This window comes from Rhipicephalus sanguineus, chromosome 7, assembly GCF_013339695.2.
Source record: "Rhipicephalus sanguineus isolate Rsan-2018 chromosome 7, BIME_Rsan_1.4, whole genome shotgun sequence".
Taxonomy (NCBI): Eukaryota; Metazoa; Arthropoda; class Arachnida; order Ixodida; family Ixodidae; genus Rhipicephalus; species Rhipicephalus sanguineus.
This window is the reverse complement of record NC_051182.1, coordinates 125,954,492-125,971,254: the sequence shown is the minus strand read 5'-3', so window position 1 is coordinate 125,971,254 and position 16,763 is coordinate 125,954,492. Positions and strand designations below refer to the sequence as shown.

General features: G+C 45.5%; 1 protein-coding gene across 4 annotated transcripts in view; it reads right to left on the bottom strand.

Moving 5' to 3' along the window:
• LOC119399838 (BAI1-associated protein 3) overlaps nt 1-16,763 on the bottom strand; it is a 501,956-nt gene that overhangs the window by 19,200 nt on the left and 465,993 nt on the right. For all 4 annotated transcript variants that reach the window (XM_049417861.1, XM_049417862.1, XM_049417863.1 and 1 more), the window contains 6 exons: nt 15,673-15,741; nt 14,474-14,548; nt 9,598-9,699; nt 8,511-8,726; nt 6,219-6,287; nt 3,934-4,080 (listed from right to left, as the gene is read on the bottom strand). In XM_049417861.1, coding sequence (XP_049273818.1) covers nt 3,934-4,080; nt 6,219-6,287; nt 8,511-8,726; nt 9,598-9,699; nt 14,474-14,548; nt 15,673-15,741 — 678 coding nt within the window. The remainder of the gene's footprint in view (nt 1-3,933; nt 4,081-6,218; nt 6,288-8,510; nt 8,727-9,597; nt 9,700-14,473; nt 14,549-15,672; nt 15,742-16,763) is intronic.

Below are 16,763 nucleotides of genomic sequence, written 5' to 3'. Positions count from 1 at the left end.
GAGGAGGAAGATGAAGAAGAGGAGAAATCGGCGCATGTGTTTTGGGAGCGAAGCAGTAGATGAAGCGGAAGATGAAGAGGACAAATCAGCGCACGTGTTGTGGTAGCGAAGCAGAAGATGAGGAGGAGGATGAAGAAGAGGGGAAATCGGCGCACGTGTTGTGGTAGCGAAGCAGAAGATGAGGAGGAAGATGAAGAAGAGGAGAAATCGGCGCATGTGTTTTGGGAGCGAAGCAGTAGATGAAGCGGAAGATGAAGAGGACGAATCGGCGCATGTGTTTCGAAAGCGAAACAGAAGATGAAGCGGAAGATGAACAAGAGGACAAATCGGCGCACGTGTTGTGGTAGCGAAGCAGAAGATGAGGAGGAAGATGAAGAAGAGGACAAATCGGCGCACATGTTGTGGTAGCGAAGCAGAAGTTGAGGAGGAAGATGAAGAAGAGGAGAAATCGGCGCATGTGTTTTGGAAGCGAAGCAGTAGATGAAGCGGAAGATGAAGAGGACAAATCGGCGCATGTGTTTCGAAAGCGAAACAGAAGATGAAGCGGAAGATGAACAAGAGGACAAATCAGCGCACATGTTGTGGTAGCGAAGGAGAAGATGAGGAGGAAGATCAAGAAGAGGAGAAATCGGCGCATGTGTTTTGGAAGCGAAGCAGTAGATGAAGCGGAAGATGAACAAGAGGACAAATCAGCGCACGTGTTGTGGTAGCGAAGCAGTAGATGAGGAGGAAGATGAAGAAGAGGGGAAATTGGCGCACGTGTTGTGGTAGCGAAGCAGAAGATGAGGAGGAAGATGAAGAAGAGGAGAAATCGGCGCATGTGTTTTGGAAGCGAAGCAGTAGATGAAGCGGGAGATGAAGAGGACAAATCGGCGCATGTGTTTCGAAAGCGAAACCGAAGATGAAGCGGAAGATCAACAAGAGGACAAATCAGCGCACGTGTTGTGGTAGCGAAGCAGAAGATGAAGCGGAAGATGAACAAGAGGGGAAATCAGCGCACATGTTGTGGTAGCGAAGGAGAAGATGAGGAGGAAGATCAAGAAGAGGAGAAATCGGCGCATGTGTTTTGGAAGCGAAGCAGTAGATGAAGCGGAAGATGAAGAGGACAAATCGGCGCATGCGTTTCGGAAGCGAAACAGAAGATGAAGCGGAAGATGAACAAGAGGACAAATCAGCGCACGTGTTGTGGTAGCGAAGCAGTAGATGAGGAGGAAGATGAAGAAGAGGGGAAATCGGCGCACGTGTTGTGGTAGCGAAGCAGAAGATGAGGAGGAAGATGAAGAAGAGGAGAAATCGGCGCATGTGTTTTGGAAGCGAAGCAGTAGATGAAGCGGGAGATGAAGAGGACAAATCGGCGCATGTGTTTCGAAAGCGAAACCGAAGATGAAGCGGAAGGTCAACAAGAGGACAAATCAGCGCATGTGTTTTGGGAGCGAAGCAGTAGATGAAGCGGAAGATGAAGAAGAGGAGAAATCGGCGCATGTGTTTTGGGAGCGAAGCAGTAGATGAAGCGGAAGATGAAGAGGACAAATCGGCGCATGTGTTTCGAAAGCGAAACAGAAGATGAAGCGAAAGATGAACAAGAGCAGAAATCATCGCACGTGTTGTGGTATAGCGAAGCAGAAGATGAGGAGGAAGATGAAGAAGAGGAGAAATCGGCGCATGTGTTTTGGAAGGGAAGCAGTAGATGAAGCGGAAGATGAACAAGAGGACAAATTAGCGCACGTGTTGTGGTAGCGAAGCAGAAGATGAGGAGGAAGATGAAGAAGAGGGGAAATCGGCGCATGTGTTGTGGTAGCGAAGCAGGAGATGAGGAGGAAGATGAAGAAGAGGGAAATCGGCGCATGTGTTGTGGTAGCGAAGCAGAAGATGAAGCGGAAGATGAACAAGAGGACAAATCAGCGCACGTGTTATGGTAGCGAAGCAGAAGATGAGGAGGAAGATGAAGAGGACAAATCGGCGCATGTGTTTCGAAAGCGAAACAGAAGATGAAGCGGAAGATGAACAAGAGGACAAATCGGCGCATGTGTTGTGGTAGCGAAGCAGAAGATGAGGAGGAAGATGAAGAAGAGGAAAAATTGGCGCATGTGTTTTGGAAGCGAAGCAGTAGATGAAGCAGAAGATGAAGAGGACAAATCGGCGCACGTGTTGTGGGAGCGAAGCAAAAGTTGAAAAGGACGACGCGATCACGTTCCTGTTCACGAAGATGATAATTACTGTTTGCCCTACACGGCGCAATGCAAAGCTTAAAGAGCTGCGGTCTTAATAATAATAATAATAATAATAATAATAATAATAATAATAATAATAATAATAATAATAATAATAATAATAATAATAATAGCCGACTGATAGGCTAAAACCGCTGAGGCCACCCGCGCGCGCCAGCGCATTCATTAGAGGAGAGTTACAGGTTCAAATTATGAACACCTTACTAACGTCTTTATTAGAGTATTATAAGTCTATCACTATACCATGGCCAACACGTTCGCGTTTAAGGGTTAAGCTGAAATCTGACATTGGAACAACCGCAAGTGTTTTAGCAAATTTTCATACAAATACAAATCTGATAGCTGAAAAAATATGGCAGGAAAAGCGCAATGAATGAAGCTTCGAAGCCAGATTATCATGCCACATCTTTCTCTGACATAGCTGTGTAGGAACAGTCGGGTTGGTGGGATTAATGTATCGAACTGTATGGCTCTCAGCATTACGTATTGGTGAGGTCCGCGGGAGTAGCGGCGGTATCGTTTCAGTGGAGTCTCCTAGGTGGGCATGATGTTGATTTAAGGCACTTCCTCTAGAAATATGCTTCGTCCATCATGAGCGAGTAGGGTCCCGGAATCACCGGTTCTCTGGAAGTATACGAGCAAGCAGGTAAACCAGACCGCTACCAGTAATCCCATTGTGGTTAAGCATCCAAACCATCGAGGTGGAGAAAAGTTGTCAAACCGTAGAAGAACACCAACATTAGCTTTCAGAAATTTACTGTTACTCACGGAAAAAAGACCGGCTACTTACTGATAAACCCTAAAAACAAAACAAAACAACATCATCAATGCTGGGAGAAAATTTCAGCGTTGTCAGAATGGCTCCATCATCCTGACCATTTTAATCATCCGGGCAACGTCGAAAAGCCTTTCCGTGAAGCCGATTACCTGCACTCGTTGAAAACGGTTTGTAACAGTTGGGCAAACACGAGGTGTGTTCCACCGAAATGAACAAGGGCTTAATACTCGATAGTGCGACTGCTTAAGACGACAAACTTTTAGATGCGAAGCATCTCTTGCTCGGGGTATGTCCCGAGGCCTGGTAGTCCGCACTCACACTACGCATGCGCAACTCTCCTCCTTCCCTCTCTCGAACAGCTGCGCGTTACTCTCTTCACTTTTTTACCAGCACCTGCTTGCGCTTCTCCTGCGTTCTCGCTTCTGCGCTCGTGGCGCATGCGCTGCTCGTCTCCTATAGTGTCCTTCAAATGGTAGAGCGCTGTGAGCGTTCAGTCCAGTGCTTGCTTTGGTTGACTCCTCTGATATGCGGGCTCGACATGCCGAAATTCTCTCCTGCGCAGCGCCGCGATGAGCGCCAGATCATGCGCGTCCCCTCTCCCTCTCTCTCCTCTCCTACGCTGCCTCCCTCTCGCGTGCCTGTCGACCGCGTTCCCCGCTCGCCCTGTGAGAATTAACGGCCAGGCTAGAGGGAAGACACGACGCGCGTAGTGTTCCTCTTCGCGTTCCACGACGCGAGGTTGGTAGCATGCCCGAGGTCGGTAGCATGCCCAACGAACACCAACGGAACGCGATCGTGCAAGTGCTCCGGCTTTTTAAAAAGATCGATGTTGGAGAAAATTTCTCTCGATCGTCTGCAAGGTAAACAGGCTTAACCTATCCCGCTAGAGCTACCGAATGAGTCAATTGAGAGTTTCTTACTTACCCCGAGATTGTTCCTGGCGGTGAGCATGAGTTCCTGCAGCACAACCCTCCAGACGGCTTCCAAGGTTCGATAGAAGTTGACCTTCATCAGCGACTCGTACAGCGTCCGGAGGTTGTTGTCCAGGTAGTCTATTAATGGACCCAGCGCCTGCAGTCAAAGTGTACGTTCTCAATGGCACTCACGTAAATAATAATACTTTTATAGATTTTTGCGTCCAAAACCTACGATAACATTATGAAGTACGCCGTAGTGGAGGGCTCCGGAAATTTCTCCCACCTGGACGTACACCTAAATCTAAGTATCCGAGCCTCTATCATTTCACCTGAGCCCTTATCTTTATTAACCACCTTCTTCTGTATTCTGCACAAACATTCTAATACTTTTCCCAGCTTAGCGACAGACAGAGCATATTTATGACATAACAAATGTCGTTCAGATATAAACGTCCGCTGCTTGTAAGCTTAGGTAAATAAAGTTCAGTGTTTTTCAATTCTGTGCGAAGGCAGGGCGTACTGAGGGACTACTAAACAATTTCGTGCATTGTGAATTTCCCGTCATGTATGTAACCTATTCCCCTCCTTTACGTTTTCTCTTCCTTTTTCCAATGTATGTCGCTCCCTGCTGCAATCAGGAAGAAATCCAGGGGAAGGTGAAAGCTTGAACAAATGAAAGATTCTTGATCACGGAGTGTGGCTGCAGCCAACGTTCTGACAAGCGGTCTTGTCTTCTTCAAGGCTGCAACTGCAGCCTTCAAGGCAAGATCGCCTGTCGAAGCTGGCGTTACGATAAATAAATACATCGAACGCTTAGTCATGCTGGGTTTTATAACGCGCTCCGAAATTTAAGTGCACAGGTGCATTCGCACTTCACCCCGTGGCGAAAACGAGAAACTGCGATGCGGACCTTAACACTTCGACACCATAAACACCTGGCGAATGCGTTGGGTGCACGTGGGAAGCATACACAAGTATGAGTGCGAGTTTCTGCGACACGCAACACACACTGCAAAGTGCAGGATGCTTTAAGCATGCTGAACAAGGTTGTCAGTGTAGGCTAGTTGATATTTCATTGCAGGTTTGGGTGTAGCGCCGCGTACGAAATTGGTAAGAAAGAAGATGACAGGAAAGAGGCGCACTCGCAACTGAGCTTCATTTTGCGGCGATTGCAAATATAAAGCCATAGCCACTCTCCCCGCTCATAAAGCCATTCTCCCCGCTCCAAGAAGGCCTTGCTTCCGTTTACATCTGGCCACTCGAAACTAGTCAAGCGGGGTATCGCGGTACCAGCATTGAGGAACGCGTCTTTGCGATCTTGCCACCAGAAGATCCAGGACAGCTTTGTTACCCAGACGGAGAGCTTGAATGCTGCCCGGTTTCCTTCTCACATGATGTGTGAATTAGCGACAATGTTTTTATGCAAGAAACGCACCGATGCTTCAGAAAAAGACAAAGGACAGGCGTCACGCCCAAAGACTGCGGTTATCCCTTATCTTCACGGCGTCTCACATCGCATCAAAAAGAACGCGGGACGCGTAGGTGTTCCTGTTGTCTTCAGCGCCCCAAACAAGCTCGGAGTTATGTGCCGCCAAGTGAATTCTCGTGAACTCAGGACGCCGACTTGCACCAAGAACCACGTCACGTCCTTCGTCGAATGCCCAAGGAACGTCGTGTACGAGATCCCCCTGACGTGCGCACTGATGTACGTCGGTCTAACGGGGCGGTGCCTCAACGAATATCTAAGGGAACATAAGGGCACATTAAACAGTGGCACGGGAAGTAACTTGGCACTTCATTGCATCAAGCAGTGCGCGTCAACCCACTGCGCACCTGAGCTGGAGAAGACGCGAGTACTAAAAAGATGTAGAAGAAAACAAGAGCGTGAGCTATTTGAAGCGTATGTCATCAACAAGCTGGGGAGCAGATGCATCAGCAAGCCGTGTCTTGACCTATTTTCATGTGAAATAAACTATCTCGGCGATTAGTGCGGTAGGCGGTTTTATCTGGTTTTACTGTGTGGCAGTATTATCGGTAACACGTGGTGCTTTTCATGGCTTTATATTTGCAATCGACGCAAAATAAAGCTCAGTTGCGAGTACGCCTCTTTCCTGTCATCTTCTTTCTTACCAATTTCGTACGCGGCGCTACACCGAAACCTGCAATTAAGCGGGCTGTTAAGCGCAGGACTGCAAATGCCATAAATTACTATGTTGGCGTTCATCTGAGTATTCGAAGACAGGAATGACTGAAAATAAGAGCAGCAACTGTTCCACGAAAAGTGCGCCTTACACTGTCAGCATCTAGACGTTCTGGTGCCCACGCCAGGTGGAACAGAAACTTCTTGATCTCGGGCCGCATCTGCAGAAAGAGAAACATTCCAGCGTGAACAGACTGAAAGATATAGTTTGTGTACGTCGCGCAAACCATTTTTTTTCACCAATCTGGAATGAAAAAGTAAGTTTGTTGTACAGAAAATAACGAAGAGAAATTTATGTATTGTACAGCGCTATTGATTTACCGTACCACATGAGCAGTTATACTACGCTGTCACGAAGGATGGATAGCTGCTGGGTATGTTCAGGAAGCAGCGACACCGTTGTGCACGTCGCCATTCCTGCAGACAACTAAAACAGCCCCTCAAAAGGCAAACTGGTGCTGATGTGTTAATCTTGCCGTCGTAGTTGAATCCTCTAAGCATGCTTTCTCAATTGGGAGGAGCAATGACAACTTATTGGTAGGATGTTCATTGCAGGTTTTTCGTAGAAAAGCCAAGAATAATGCTGGGTTTCCTAATTTTTAAACATTTCTTATTTTGTAGTAGCTCCCGATTTGTTTCGATCGTTTCGTTCAGTATTATTTCGGCACTCTATTGCAGCGACGTGCTCGGCCTTATACACAGTGCCATGCTCCGGCTACTGCACTTGAATTCTGGGTTTCAATGTGGAAAATAAAAATAATTTGTCTACTTCTGCGCCGAATTTGTGAAATTTAGCACAGGTATGTAATTTATGAATGCTGATATCAATACTTCTTATGAAGTTTTGTGTTGTTCGAATATTTCGAACAGTAAATGTGCCTTGCGAGTCTAATCGAATACCCAACTATTCGAATAGAATATTCGATGTTTGGAATATTCACACACCCCTACATTGTATACCTTATCTCCTGACTACTCGTTTGTTAGGGCTCTCAAGATGGGAATGCTACAACATATGCCGATTCCAGAGAAGAAGAAAAAGCACCCGAGCCTTCTGCAACGCTGCACGACCTCTGCTACACTGACGTCGTCCGACGGTGGTGTCATGACGTCAGTGTAGAGTGTGCTCCCACAGGTGCCGGCTTGTGTGCATCCACCTTTGTAGTGGAAATGTCGTAGGCTTCTAAAGATGTATGCGACTATAACTGCGATTCAAATGCTTTTCTTTAGGGGAAAGAAAAAAAAATTGCTCGATTTGCACTGGTGGTGCAAGGTTGCAGCAAACAATGGAGCTTGTGGTCGAACTAGCTTCTTCCAGGTGTTGATAGCAAACGCTAAGTGTTGCTATTTGTTACGTGATTTTGGCGGAAACATGTCACGTGATTAGTTACGTGTTTCTGGCGCGAACATGTTGCGTGACTAGTTACGTTAATTTGGCGCCGAACATGTCATGGCTTCTACGCTCTATCTTTGCTTCTTTCTCTTTATCTCTTTCTGTCTTGCTCTCTGTTTTTTCTATCTCTTTTCTGTGTCTGTTTCTTTGTTTGTCTTTTTATCTTTTTTTCTCTTTCTCCCCTTTCTTAGCCTTTGTTTCTCTCTCTCTATTTATTTCTATCTCTTCCTTTCTCTCTTTCTTTCTCTCTCTCTCTCTGTAATCGTTCTCTCGCCCATTCCAGTTGTTGCATACCACGCCAGACAAATCGGCGCAGCTGTAGAGCACCCGCAGAGCGCACGCGTTCAGGGACCGAAGCAGAAGATGAAGACGACGAAGAGAGTGCGCGCGTTCATGATGATAGTTTTCGCGAACGTGAGCCGGGGCTTTGCCGACAGCTCCATTCTTAAAGGGACACTAAAGAGAAACAATGAATTGCTTTAGATTGATAAAGTGTGCTCGGAGAACTCTTGTGTAGTTTATTTCACCACTATAGGTTTATTATTAGAGGAGAAAACCAAGTTCAAAATTTCATTTTTAAATTTCGCACCGAACTTTGTAACTCGTGACGTAAAAGGCTTCAAAGAGCATTTAACGTATTTTGGCGCCACTGGCTCGACGAAATTTCCACAAACTCGTTATGTCAAGTCTATGGCCCCCTCAGAGGACAATGTACTTCGATTTAACCGATTAGCAACTACGTAGGCCCAAGCAGGCGCCGTCAAAAATATGTGACGTCACGGCAAATGGTGCGGAAATTCCAAGGTGGCGTCGCCACCTGTATTTTCTTTTCGCGCGTTTTCTCGCTTATTAAGCGTCTTCGCGCAGAAAGCGTGGTGTTTTTGGTATCGTGGAAGACTACTTTATTAATGCGAGAAAAAATCGTTTTGCTCTTTAGTGTCCCTTTAAAACGCAATCCAGGCTCTTTGAAGTCCTTCATCTACGTCCGTACCTTCTCGGAGAGTCCGGCGATTATGGTCAAGATCTTGTGGACAACATCCTCGTCGGCGTTGTGCAGCAAAGCCTGGAACGCGGCTCGGCACTTGTCGGCAGCCCGATCCCCTTCGGCTTGCTCGATGGCCGCGATGATTGGTTCCAGCTCGAGCTCGTTGTGGAGAGGCTTGAGAGCTCGCCGCACGTACTCCATGTTGTTGATCACGATGCACACCTGCGAACACGTTAAATGTGAAGTAAATTAAAGAGTTGCCAGCTCCAAGACCATCATATGACGATAGGTACCTGCCATAGTGCGGGAACTCGGGTTAATTTAGACCACCCAGGAGTTTAACGTGCACCTAAATCTATGTCACCCAGTGCAGCAGGCTAGTGACTACTGTGCTTGACTCCTGACCCGAAGGCCGCGGGGTCGAATCACTGCTGAGGCAGCCTCATTTCGACGGAAGACCATGTGCTTAGATGTTGGTGCACGTTAAAGAACCCCAGGAGGTGTAGATCTCCGGAGGCCTCCACTGCGGCGTCTCTCATAAGCATACCGCGGTTTTGAGCCCCAACGTAAAGCCCCAACAGTTATTGATATTAAATCCATGTACGCGGAAGCTTTTGCATTCCGCCCTTATCGCAACGAAGTCGCCGTGGCCGGAGTCCTAAACAGTGCACTTGAGCTTAGCGGCGCGAGAACTTGGTCTTGGTACAAACAGAAACACATGCAATCGTAGAGCTGCCTTTTCTGTATATTATACGCAAATAGGCGAATGGTAATAACGATGCACACTTGGTAAATCAGCGCGAACATGACACAGACACATGAAGAGAAGGACAAAGGACCAGCGCTGTCTAACAAATGAAGTTTATTGAAACAAAATTGAACACACGAAAAACCAACACCATGAGTGCGCAGAAATTTTAGGTTACGTAAAAAAATTGCTAAGCATGCGGACCTCGCAATCTTTCACGTGACCGAAAATTCCTGCGCACGCATGGTGTTGGTTTGTCTTGCACCACCGATGGTGTATAATTTACTTGCGAGAAGCTTGACAGCTTTTTCTAAGAAAATTATCGTGAGCCATCAATGGACAAACCTCTTCGGAGACGTCGAACTGGCCTTCCTCGTCGTAGTAGCCAGCGTTGAGGAGCTTCTGGTGGCACAGGTTGGCGTAGAACATGGCCCCGTCGCACACAGCCTGAAACAAAATCACAGATCGAGGCAACTCTTAGAACGGCTGTTAATAGGTGATGAATCGAAACTTTCATGATACACAATCCCGCTTACCTATCACATGAAGAACAGCACTTCAGAAAAAAAATTGCGTAGACTGCACTGGAGGAGCAAGGCTAAAGAGACACCGTAGCTGATGGGCACCTATGTAGTCCTGGCTTTGGCTGTTTTGCTAAGCTTTGCGAATTTTCTTTCTTTCTTCTCCCTATTTTCTATCCCTTTCATTCTGTCTTTCTTTCTCTCTCTCTCTATTTCTTTCTCTTTCTTGCTCCTTCTACCTAATTTCTCCTATTTCATGCCTTTCTTTCTCTCTATCTCTCACTCCATTTCTCTCTCTCTCTTTCGTCAATCTTCTCTCTTTCTTTCTTTTTCTGCATTTCTTTCTCTCTATTTCTCCCTTTCTCATTCTTTCTGTGCTATGTTTTACTTTTTCCCCTCTTCCTTTCCCTCCTCCTCAAGCTCACTGCCCTGTCCCACCTCCTTGCTACACTATACTATAAAAGGCTATGCCATGTTCTGCTAGCGTGTCGGGTTAGCCTTGTGGTTAGGACGCTCGCCTTTATTTCTTTCTCTCTCTCTCTCTACTCATTCCTTCAACCGTCAGGGTTATCAGAGGCTACGCCTGATTATTCGGCGCACGTGTTCTGCGAGCGATGCAGAAGAGAACGAAGACAGTGCTTGCCGTTTCGTGGTGATGATAGTTTTAGGAGCGATGCAGAAGAGAACGAAGAGAGCGCGTGCCGTTTCATGGTGATGATAGTTTTGGGTCACGACAGACATTTTGCACCGAGCTAGAACAGCTTTGCTGTTAAAATTGCGCGTACATGTTCAATGATCTGTACTTGTTCTTCGTGCTATAAAGCTCGAGAACAAAAATCGATCAGTGCCGAATACTACAGTAGGAATGAAAAACAACAGTATCTTACGAAGAAGCAAAGACAAGGTGGCACGTGAACTAGCGGAGGCGATGTATGTACATTAAGCAATTTGGAGACCAATGCATCAGCGTCCCGACCTTGTGGCTTTTTGAAAATGAGTTTGCCTTCCTATCTGAGAGGTTGTGATGATAGGTCCTTGTGCATATTTTTGTGTGTGTGTGTGTTTTTTTTTGTTGTGTGTGTTGTACGCATGCGTGAGGATTTCAGAAGATGAGCATCGGTTTAATAAAAAATGAGTTGCGAATGTGCGCTTGTCCGTGTTACTTCTTCGTCCACGTTCTTGTTTTGCCCCAACGATTTTCTAAACAGTGCCTTCTGATGGGAATAACGCGTCATTTGATTACAAGCCAGCTAAGTGTTGTCTCGTAATGAGACCGGAAGAACTGAAAATAACATAAATATAGGCCTATATTTTGTCTTCAGTAAACTCCAGGAAGCAAGAAGCGACCTTTTTCATTACGGGTCCATCATATTTCCATGCTCCTTCGGCTAACAAGTGACATGCCTCTATCGGGAAATCGCGTACGACTTATGTGACACATTTCCAATAACCTGGCATGATCATAAGAGAACACACATGACACACATGTGCTCGTATGCGTTGGCGTAGCGCTTCGAGAAGGAAACTAAAACAAGAAAGCTGTTAACGCCGTACTAGGAAGATGAACGTCGATGAGTAGATATTGATGTGTTTTTTCTGCTGCGTTTCCTTCCGCCACCCATAAAAAGTATTTTATTAACAAATCGTCGAAACTGCTAAGCAAACATCTTGCTCGTACACCTCGTTCACAATTGAGCTCTTCTTGCTTGTTCGTATTTAACACGGAACTACCTGTTTGTTTCTGCGTTCCTGATAATCTGATTTGCATTTTTTGCTATTTTATACCTTGGCTGCAAGACGTGTCATCTTACGTTTCAGAAATCTATTATAATCGTCGGGGTTTTACGTCCCAAAACGATGATATGATTATGAGAGACGCCGTAGTGGAGGGCTCCGGAAATTTGGACCACCTGGAGTTCTTAACGGGCACTTAAATCTAAGTACACCGCCCTCTAGCATTTCGCTTCCATCGAAATGCGACCGCTGTGGCCGGGATGCAATCCCGCGACCTTCGGGTCATTAGCCTAGAGCCATAACAAGGAGGCAACCGTGGCGAGTCACTTGTCATACATCTGCCAGCAGGCGTCCGCCTGACAGTTTTTTAGTTTGTGACCTGCTTCTGTCTTACACTTCCTTCGTGATCAAAGAAACTGCAGAAAAATTGAGCTTCAAGGAAGATTGCGATGGCACTCACCAGGCAAAGGCACAGATCAGTAGCATAGAGCCTATATCGTCTGCATAAGCAGTGCGGTGAGCACCTTTGTGCTTATCGTCTGACATACTAATTCACTGCAAGTTCAACTGTGCCCTAGTACCGATGTAGACAGGGGATATTAAGCCAACACATTTTGTGCTGGATAAGAAACGACGCACTTAATAGATGGCTTCGAGAATCAGGCTACAGTAATTGGAAAAAATGGGCGCATATCTTTTACATTACACTTTGCTGCTGAAATATGGAGTATAAAACTCAAGTGGTTCAAATCCAATACATGCTGCAAGAACACAGTGATCTCTTTCGCTCTCTATCTCGGTGCGAGTGTGTGTGCGCGCGCGCGTTGGTAGACATTTCGTACACGAAGAAAGTTATCACATGTTAAAATGGCTGATTGGGCGAGTTGGTGATTAATGATACTTGAAATACGAGCGGGTAACTTAAACAGGGAATTTAGAAGACAAGGACAAGCGCATTTATTCCAGACAAAGACAAGAACAATTTATTTCCATGTTTAGGCCGTGGGGCCGCCCTTTGATTCCCAGACGAAGGCCTGTCCCACGACCGAGACGTTGAAACAGACTGTGCTAATACGGAAAGCCGTGTCCGAAACATCTTCCTGCAGTTTCGGGGCGTGCATGATACCTTCTGTAACGTTTATATGTACATATACCTTACACTGCATATTGCATGTCGTTCATACAGATGTCCCCGGGTGTTACATATTCAGTAGCTACGTCTAGAAGCGTTGCCTCCGTCGTGCAGTTTGTATATGGATGAGGGCAATTTACGCAAGTTCTCGTGTGAATAATTTAGCCGCAGTTTAGGTACCCCAGGCTGCTATAATTATTAAGGAGTGCCTTGTAAAACCAAGTGCTGCTTCGAGAGTCGTTCGGGCAGATGAACGAAATGCGTATTTATTTAATCACAGATGCTGAAGCGAAGAATCCTGAACTGCGTAACAAGGAGCTGAATGCGAATGGCGATTTTTTAAGAGAGTAATATACGACATACTATTACGCAAAGTTCCGCGAGTGTTATTCTAGTTTTCCCGGGTCGTTTGCTTCAGAATAAGAAAGGCTACTTCTTCATTAAAGATGTGAAAAGATGGCTACGTAACCTTAAACCAAGCCACATAACGTCCATCTGTGCATGAAAGACATACACAGTAGGTTCTAATTGATAAGACAAATGAAGCTAAATTAAAACCGTCATTCGGGTTCGTCCTAGTAATGGGCATCATTAGAATACCTACCGCTTTCGAAAACAGTCAGTTTTCTTACGTGTGGCTTCAGCATTCATTTCCAGTCAGCTGAATGGCCATACGATAACCTGGGTAATCAAATGTCCCACTAGGCAGGAAGCCCACGTCACCAGCAACACAGGCCAAAGCTCTGTAGGGGAAGGTCGCGTACGTTCGGCGCGAGCGGCAAAGCTGCATAGTAGGTACCACGAAGGAGCGCCCTCATTGGCCCAGCTCCTTGGAACTGAGGATTACATACGATCGGGCGCCGCTTGGCCATTCTCACTGATTTTCGCTCGAGCTAGTTTTCAGGGCCAAAACTCACACGTTTCCAGTTTCGCCAATGTATGGGTACGTCTAAATATCCGTCAAGCCATATTTCTAAAAACCGCCACGTACGTCGTCACCCCCGCCATCGAGGACGGTCGAATAAATGATGATGCTGCTGATGCTGACGATGATGATGATCGTATGTGGTGTTTAGTGGCGCAAGACCCAAGTGTGGCCAAAGAGCGTCAACACGATAGTCATGAATATTTAGTGGAATAATGAATCATGTAGTGTGGCTGTATAGAGGCCTAAAAAGCACAGCTGTAAATAGCTTAAGATGTGTAGCACATAAAATTATGATAGCCACTGTAAAGAGGGCAATGCTATGAGGCATGTTATGCCAATCATTAAAATGACACTTGCGTTAAGAAAAGAAGTAACAAGTAGCACATCAGCCTCGCCAGGTCCTGTGTACATGGGACCGGAGGCCTGTGCACCAGAACCGATAACCTTCAACAGCGGCATCTCACACGAGGCCGTCTTACGACTTTCTTGGGCAGATAACGTGGATCCTCCGGATATCAGTCAAAAATGCTAAAGCACATTTCATATTAAATAGCGGTTCTCTGCCTAGAAAGAGTGCCAAGTGCGGAGGTATAGATTGTTTGGGGGGAATAAATGACTATTTCTACGTACATGGTATAGGCATGCTAATAAAATAAGGCACGTTTCTTACTACAATAACCACAAGCTAGTGCTAAGCGTGCCAAAGCACCGCAATGCGTCGCACTGAGATAATTTCACCAAGTTCCAGTTGCAAAAGAATGCAGCCAGAACCAAGTGAAACCAACTGGAACCACCAGATCCGTTTAATGTCTTGGCTTTGTTTTATCAAAATATTAAATAATTGACCTTATAACGGTGGATATTCAACAGCAATATGGGTTTAGATTTGTTCGAAGATGCACCCACCTCGAGAATTTTGAAGACGAAAGGGTAGGATCCTTTCAGGTCGGGCCATGCTAGCTGCCTCCAAAACTGTTTGATCTGAAATAAAAAAAAGAAGAGCAAATACGGTAAGCCGCATTCTATTTGGGTGGCCGATTACTCATGGGCGCAGGACACACAGCTGTCGAATGATGAAAATTCGAGTAAGTGTCATAGTGAAGAAAACATGGTGTACGAATTCGAAAGCATAGGTAATACGTCTGGCAACTTAGCCGAAAAGGAACGTTCTGTTTGGTTTCTAGTGCTAGTGCAAGCGACAAGTATAAATATGAGCTTAGAAACTAGGAATAGTAGCATCACAGGTAGGATCCGTTCCGTTCGCCATTATCGCCCACTATCGCAATGGGTAATTACGTGAAACGCACTGAACAGAAGAGATAAGATTAGCCGCAAGGCTTTCCATTTTGTGTGAACGGGAAGAATTCGAGTAATACAATCTTAGTATTTCCTCTTTAATAATCTTAGTAATGAACTGCAAGAGCTACGAGATGGTTGATTGTATAGATTAAAAAGATATATGTCATCTTCAGTGTGAAAACAAGTTTCCCGAGCTTCTCTGATTGGCGGGATGACCGTTCCTCGCTCGCATGTAGAATGCACTAACACGTTTTGTAGCACACATATAGCCTCTTTTGTGAGAAGACACAAGTGAAATTCTAACCAAGCAAACACTCCATTTAAAAATCATGCGCATAAAATTTATCACATTTCACTTCCTGTTAGCTATATTAAAATATTGCTCGGCTCCTAACGTAATACCGCTGGCGTGGATGTTGAGTTTTGCAGATGAGCTGTGAATTTATTCAATTATTTTATTTATTTGTTGATACTGTCAGCCCTTTTTGACAGGCTTTTACAGGAGAGTAATGTAAAACTACGGAAGAAAGAAAATTTGGGACAGCAAGAGAAAGTGTTCCTAGCTATACTAGCTTTCTCAACCGAAGAGGCTCAAATTTATCCGAACAGCTAATGTTCGAAGCATATTACCAAACTGAGTGTCATATTAATTCAAATGAAGAAATATAAGTGCCTGCTTTGACATCAGATATGCGGCGTTACTCATAAGCTCCTACGGCGCAAAATTTCTAGTCAGATAACATCCCACTCAACATGTTAGCGAGCACCAAGCAACCTGAAAAAGGTGGTTCGTGCACGATACTCACTTGGCCAAAGCATGTAGTTGTATCCACAGCTGACGTACTGTGTTGGACGTAGGAGTCGATGCACTTGATCTGTGTGTAGCAGTCGAAGAAAAGAATGCAAAAATTATTAGAAGAAATTAACAACCATCTTTACTGAAACTGGCAATATACGGTGGCCTTTACTCTGCACACGACACAACATCCGCCCTGCTTGTATTCTAAAACAGAGGTGCACAAAATAAAACAAAACACACACACCCAGTGCAGACATAGAAACGCGCGCTAACAGGAACCAATGACAAGGCGCCAATGGAAATAGACATTCAAGCAAATTCAAAAGTACCGGACGTCATAGCACAGCATTTATTGTGCGCAGAAATAATCCGCATGCTACAGTGCCTCGGGCATAAAGTGATGAACAGATAATTATTTTTCACACATTCAGTAGATGCGCACGCTTCACGAGCATCAAATTCGAGTGTAAACGACGATATCAACACTCAGTGACAAGGCTGCTGATAACACTGGATACTGTATTGCGAAAGTGCGAAACATTCTTTCAACTGTGCTTTAACAATCTGAAAAATCCAGGTCAACGCTCATTTAGTGTGACAGTAGCCGAAATACACATTTTATACATACTGAAGATCGTTTCTGTGGATCTTCGCAAGGTTAAGAACGTTAAGCGAAAGAAAAAAAATTGCCGTTCCCGCAAGAACTTGAAAAAAAAAAAAAAGCTACAATGTGTTTTCTAGTGTGGCTTCCTGCAACTACAGGCCGGATGTGGATTTTTTTCTTCTGGACAGTCACGATGAGAAAAAAAAGTCACAGTTTCACCGCAACGGCGAAGCAATGAATGCGATAGCAATAAATTGTAATGTAACGCGAAGAACGGAAAGCAGCTCGAAATTGCCAGCGCGTCGCTCGAGCCCAAAGGACGCACGAAAAGAACGCACACAGGACGAGCGCGAACTAATGCGTCACAGCTCGACACTTGAAGCGCACTGGTCAAACATAAAGCAGGACGCACGAAACGAACGAACAGGTACACACAAGACAAGCGCGAACTAATTGTCGCAGTTACTTATTTCTGCTTGAACAGCGCGCTCCTT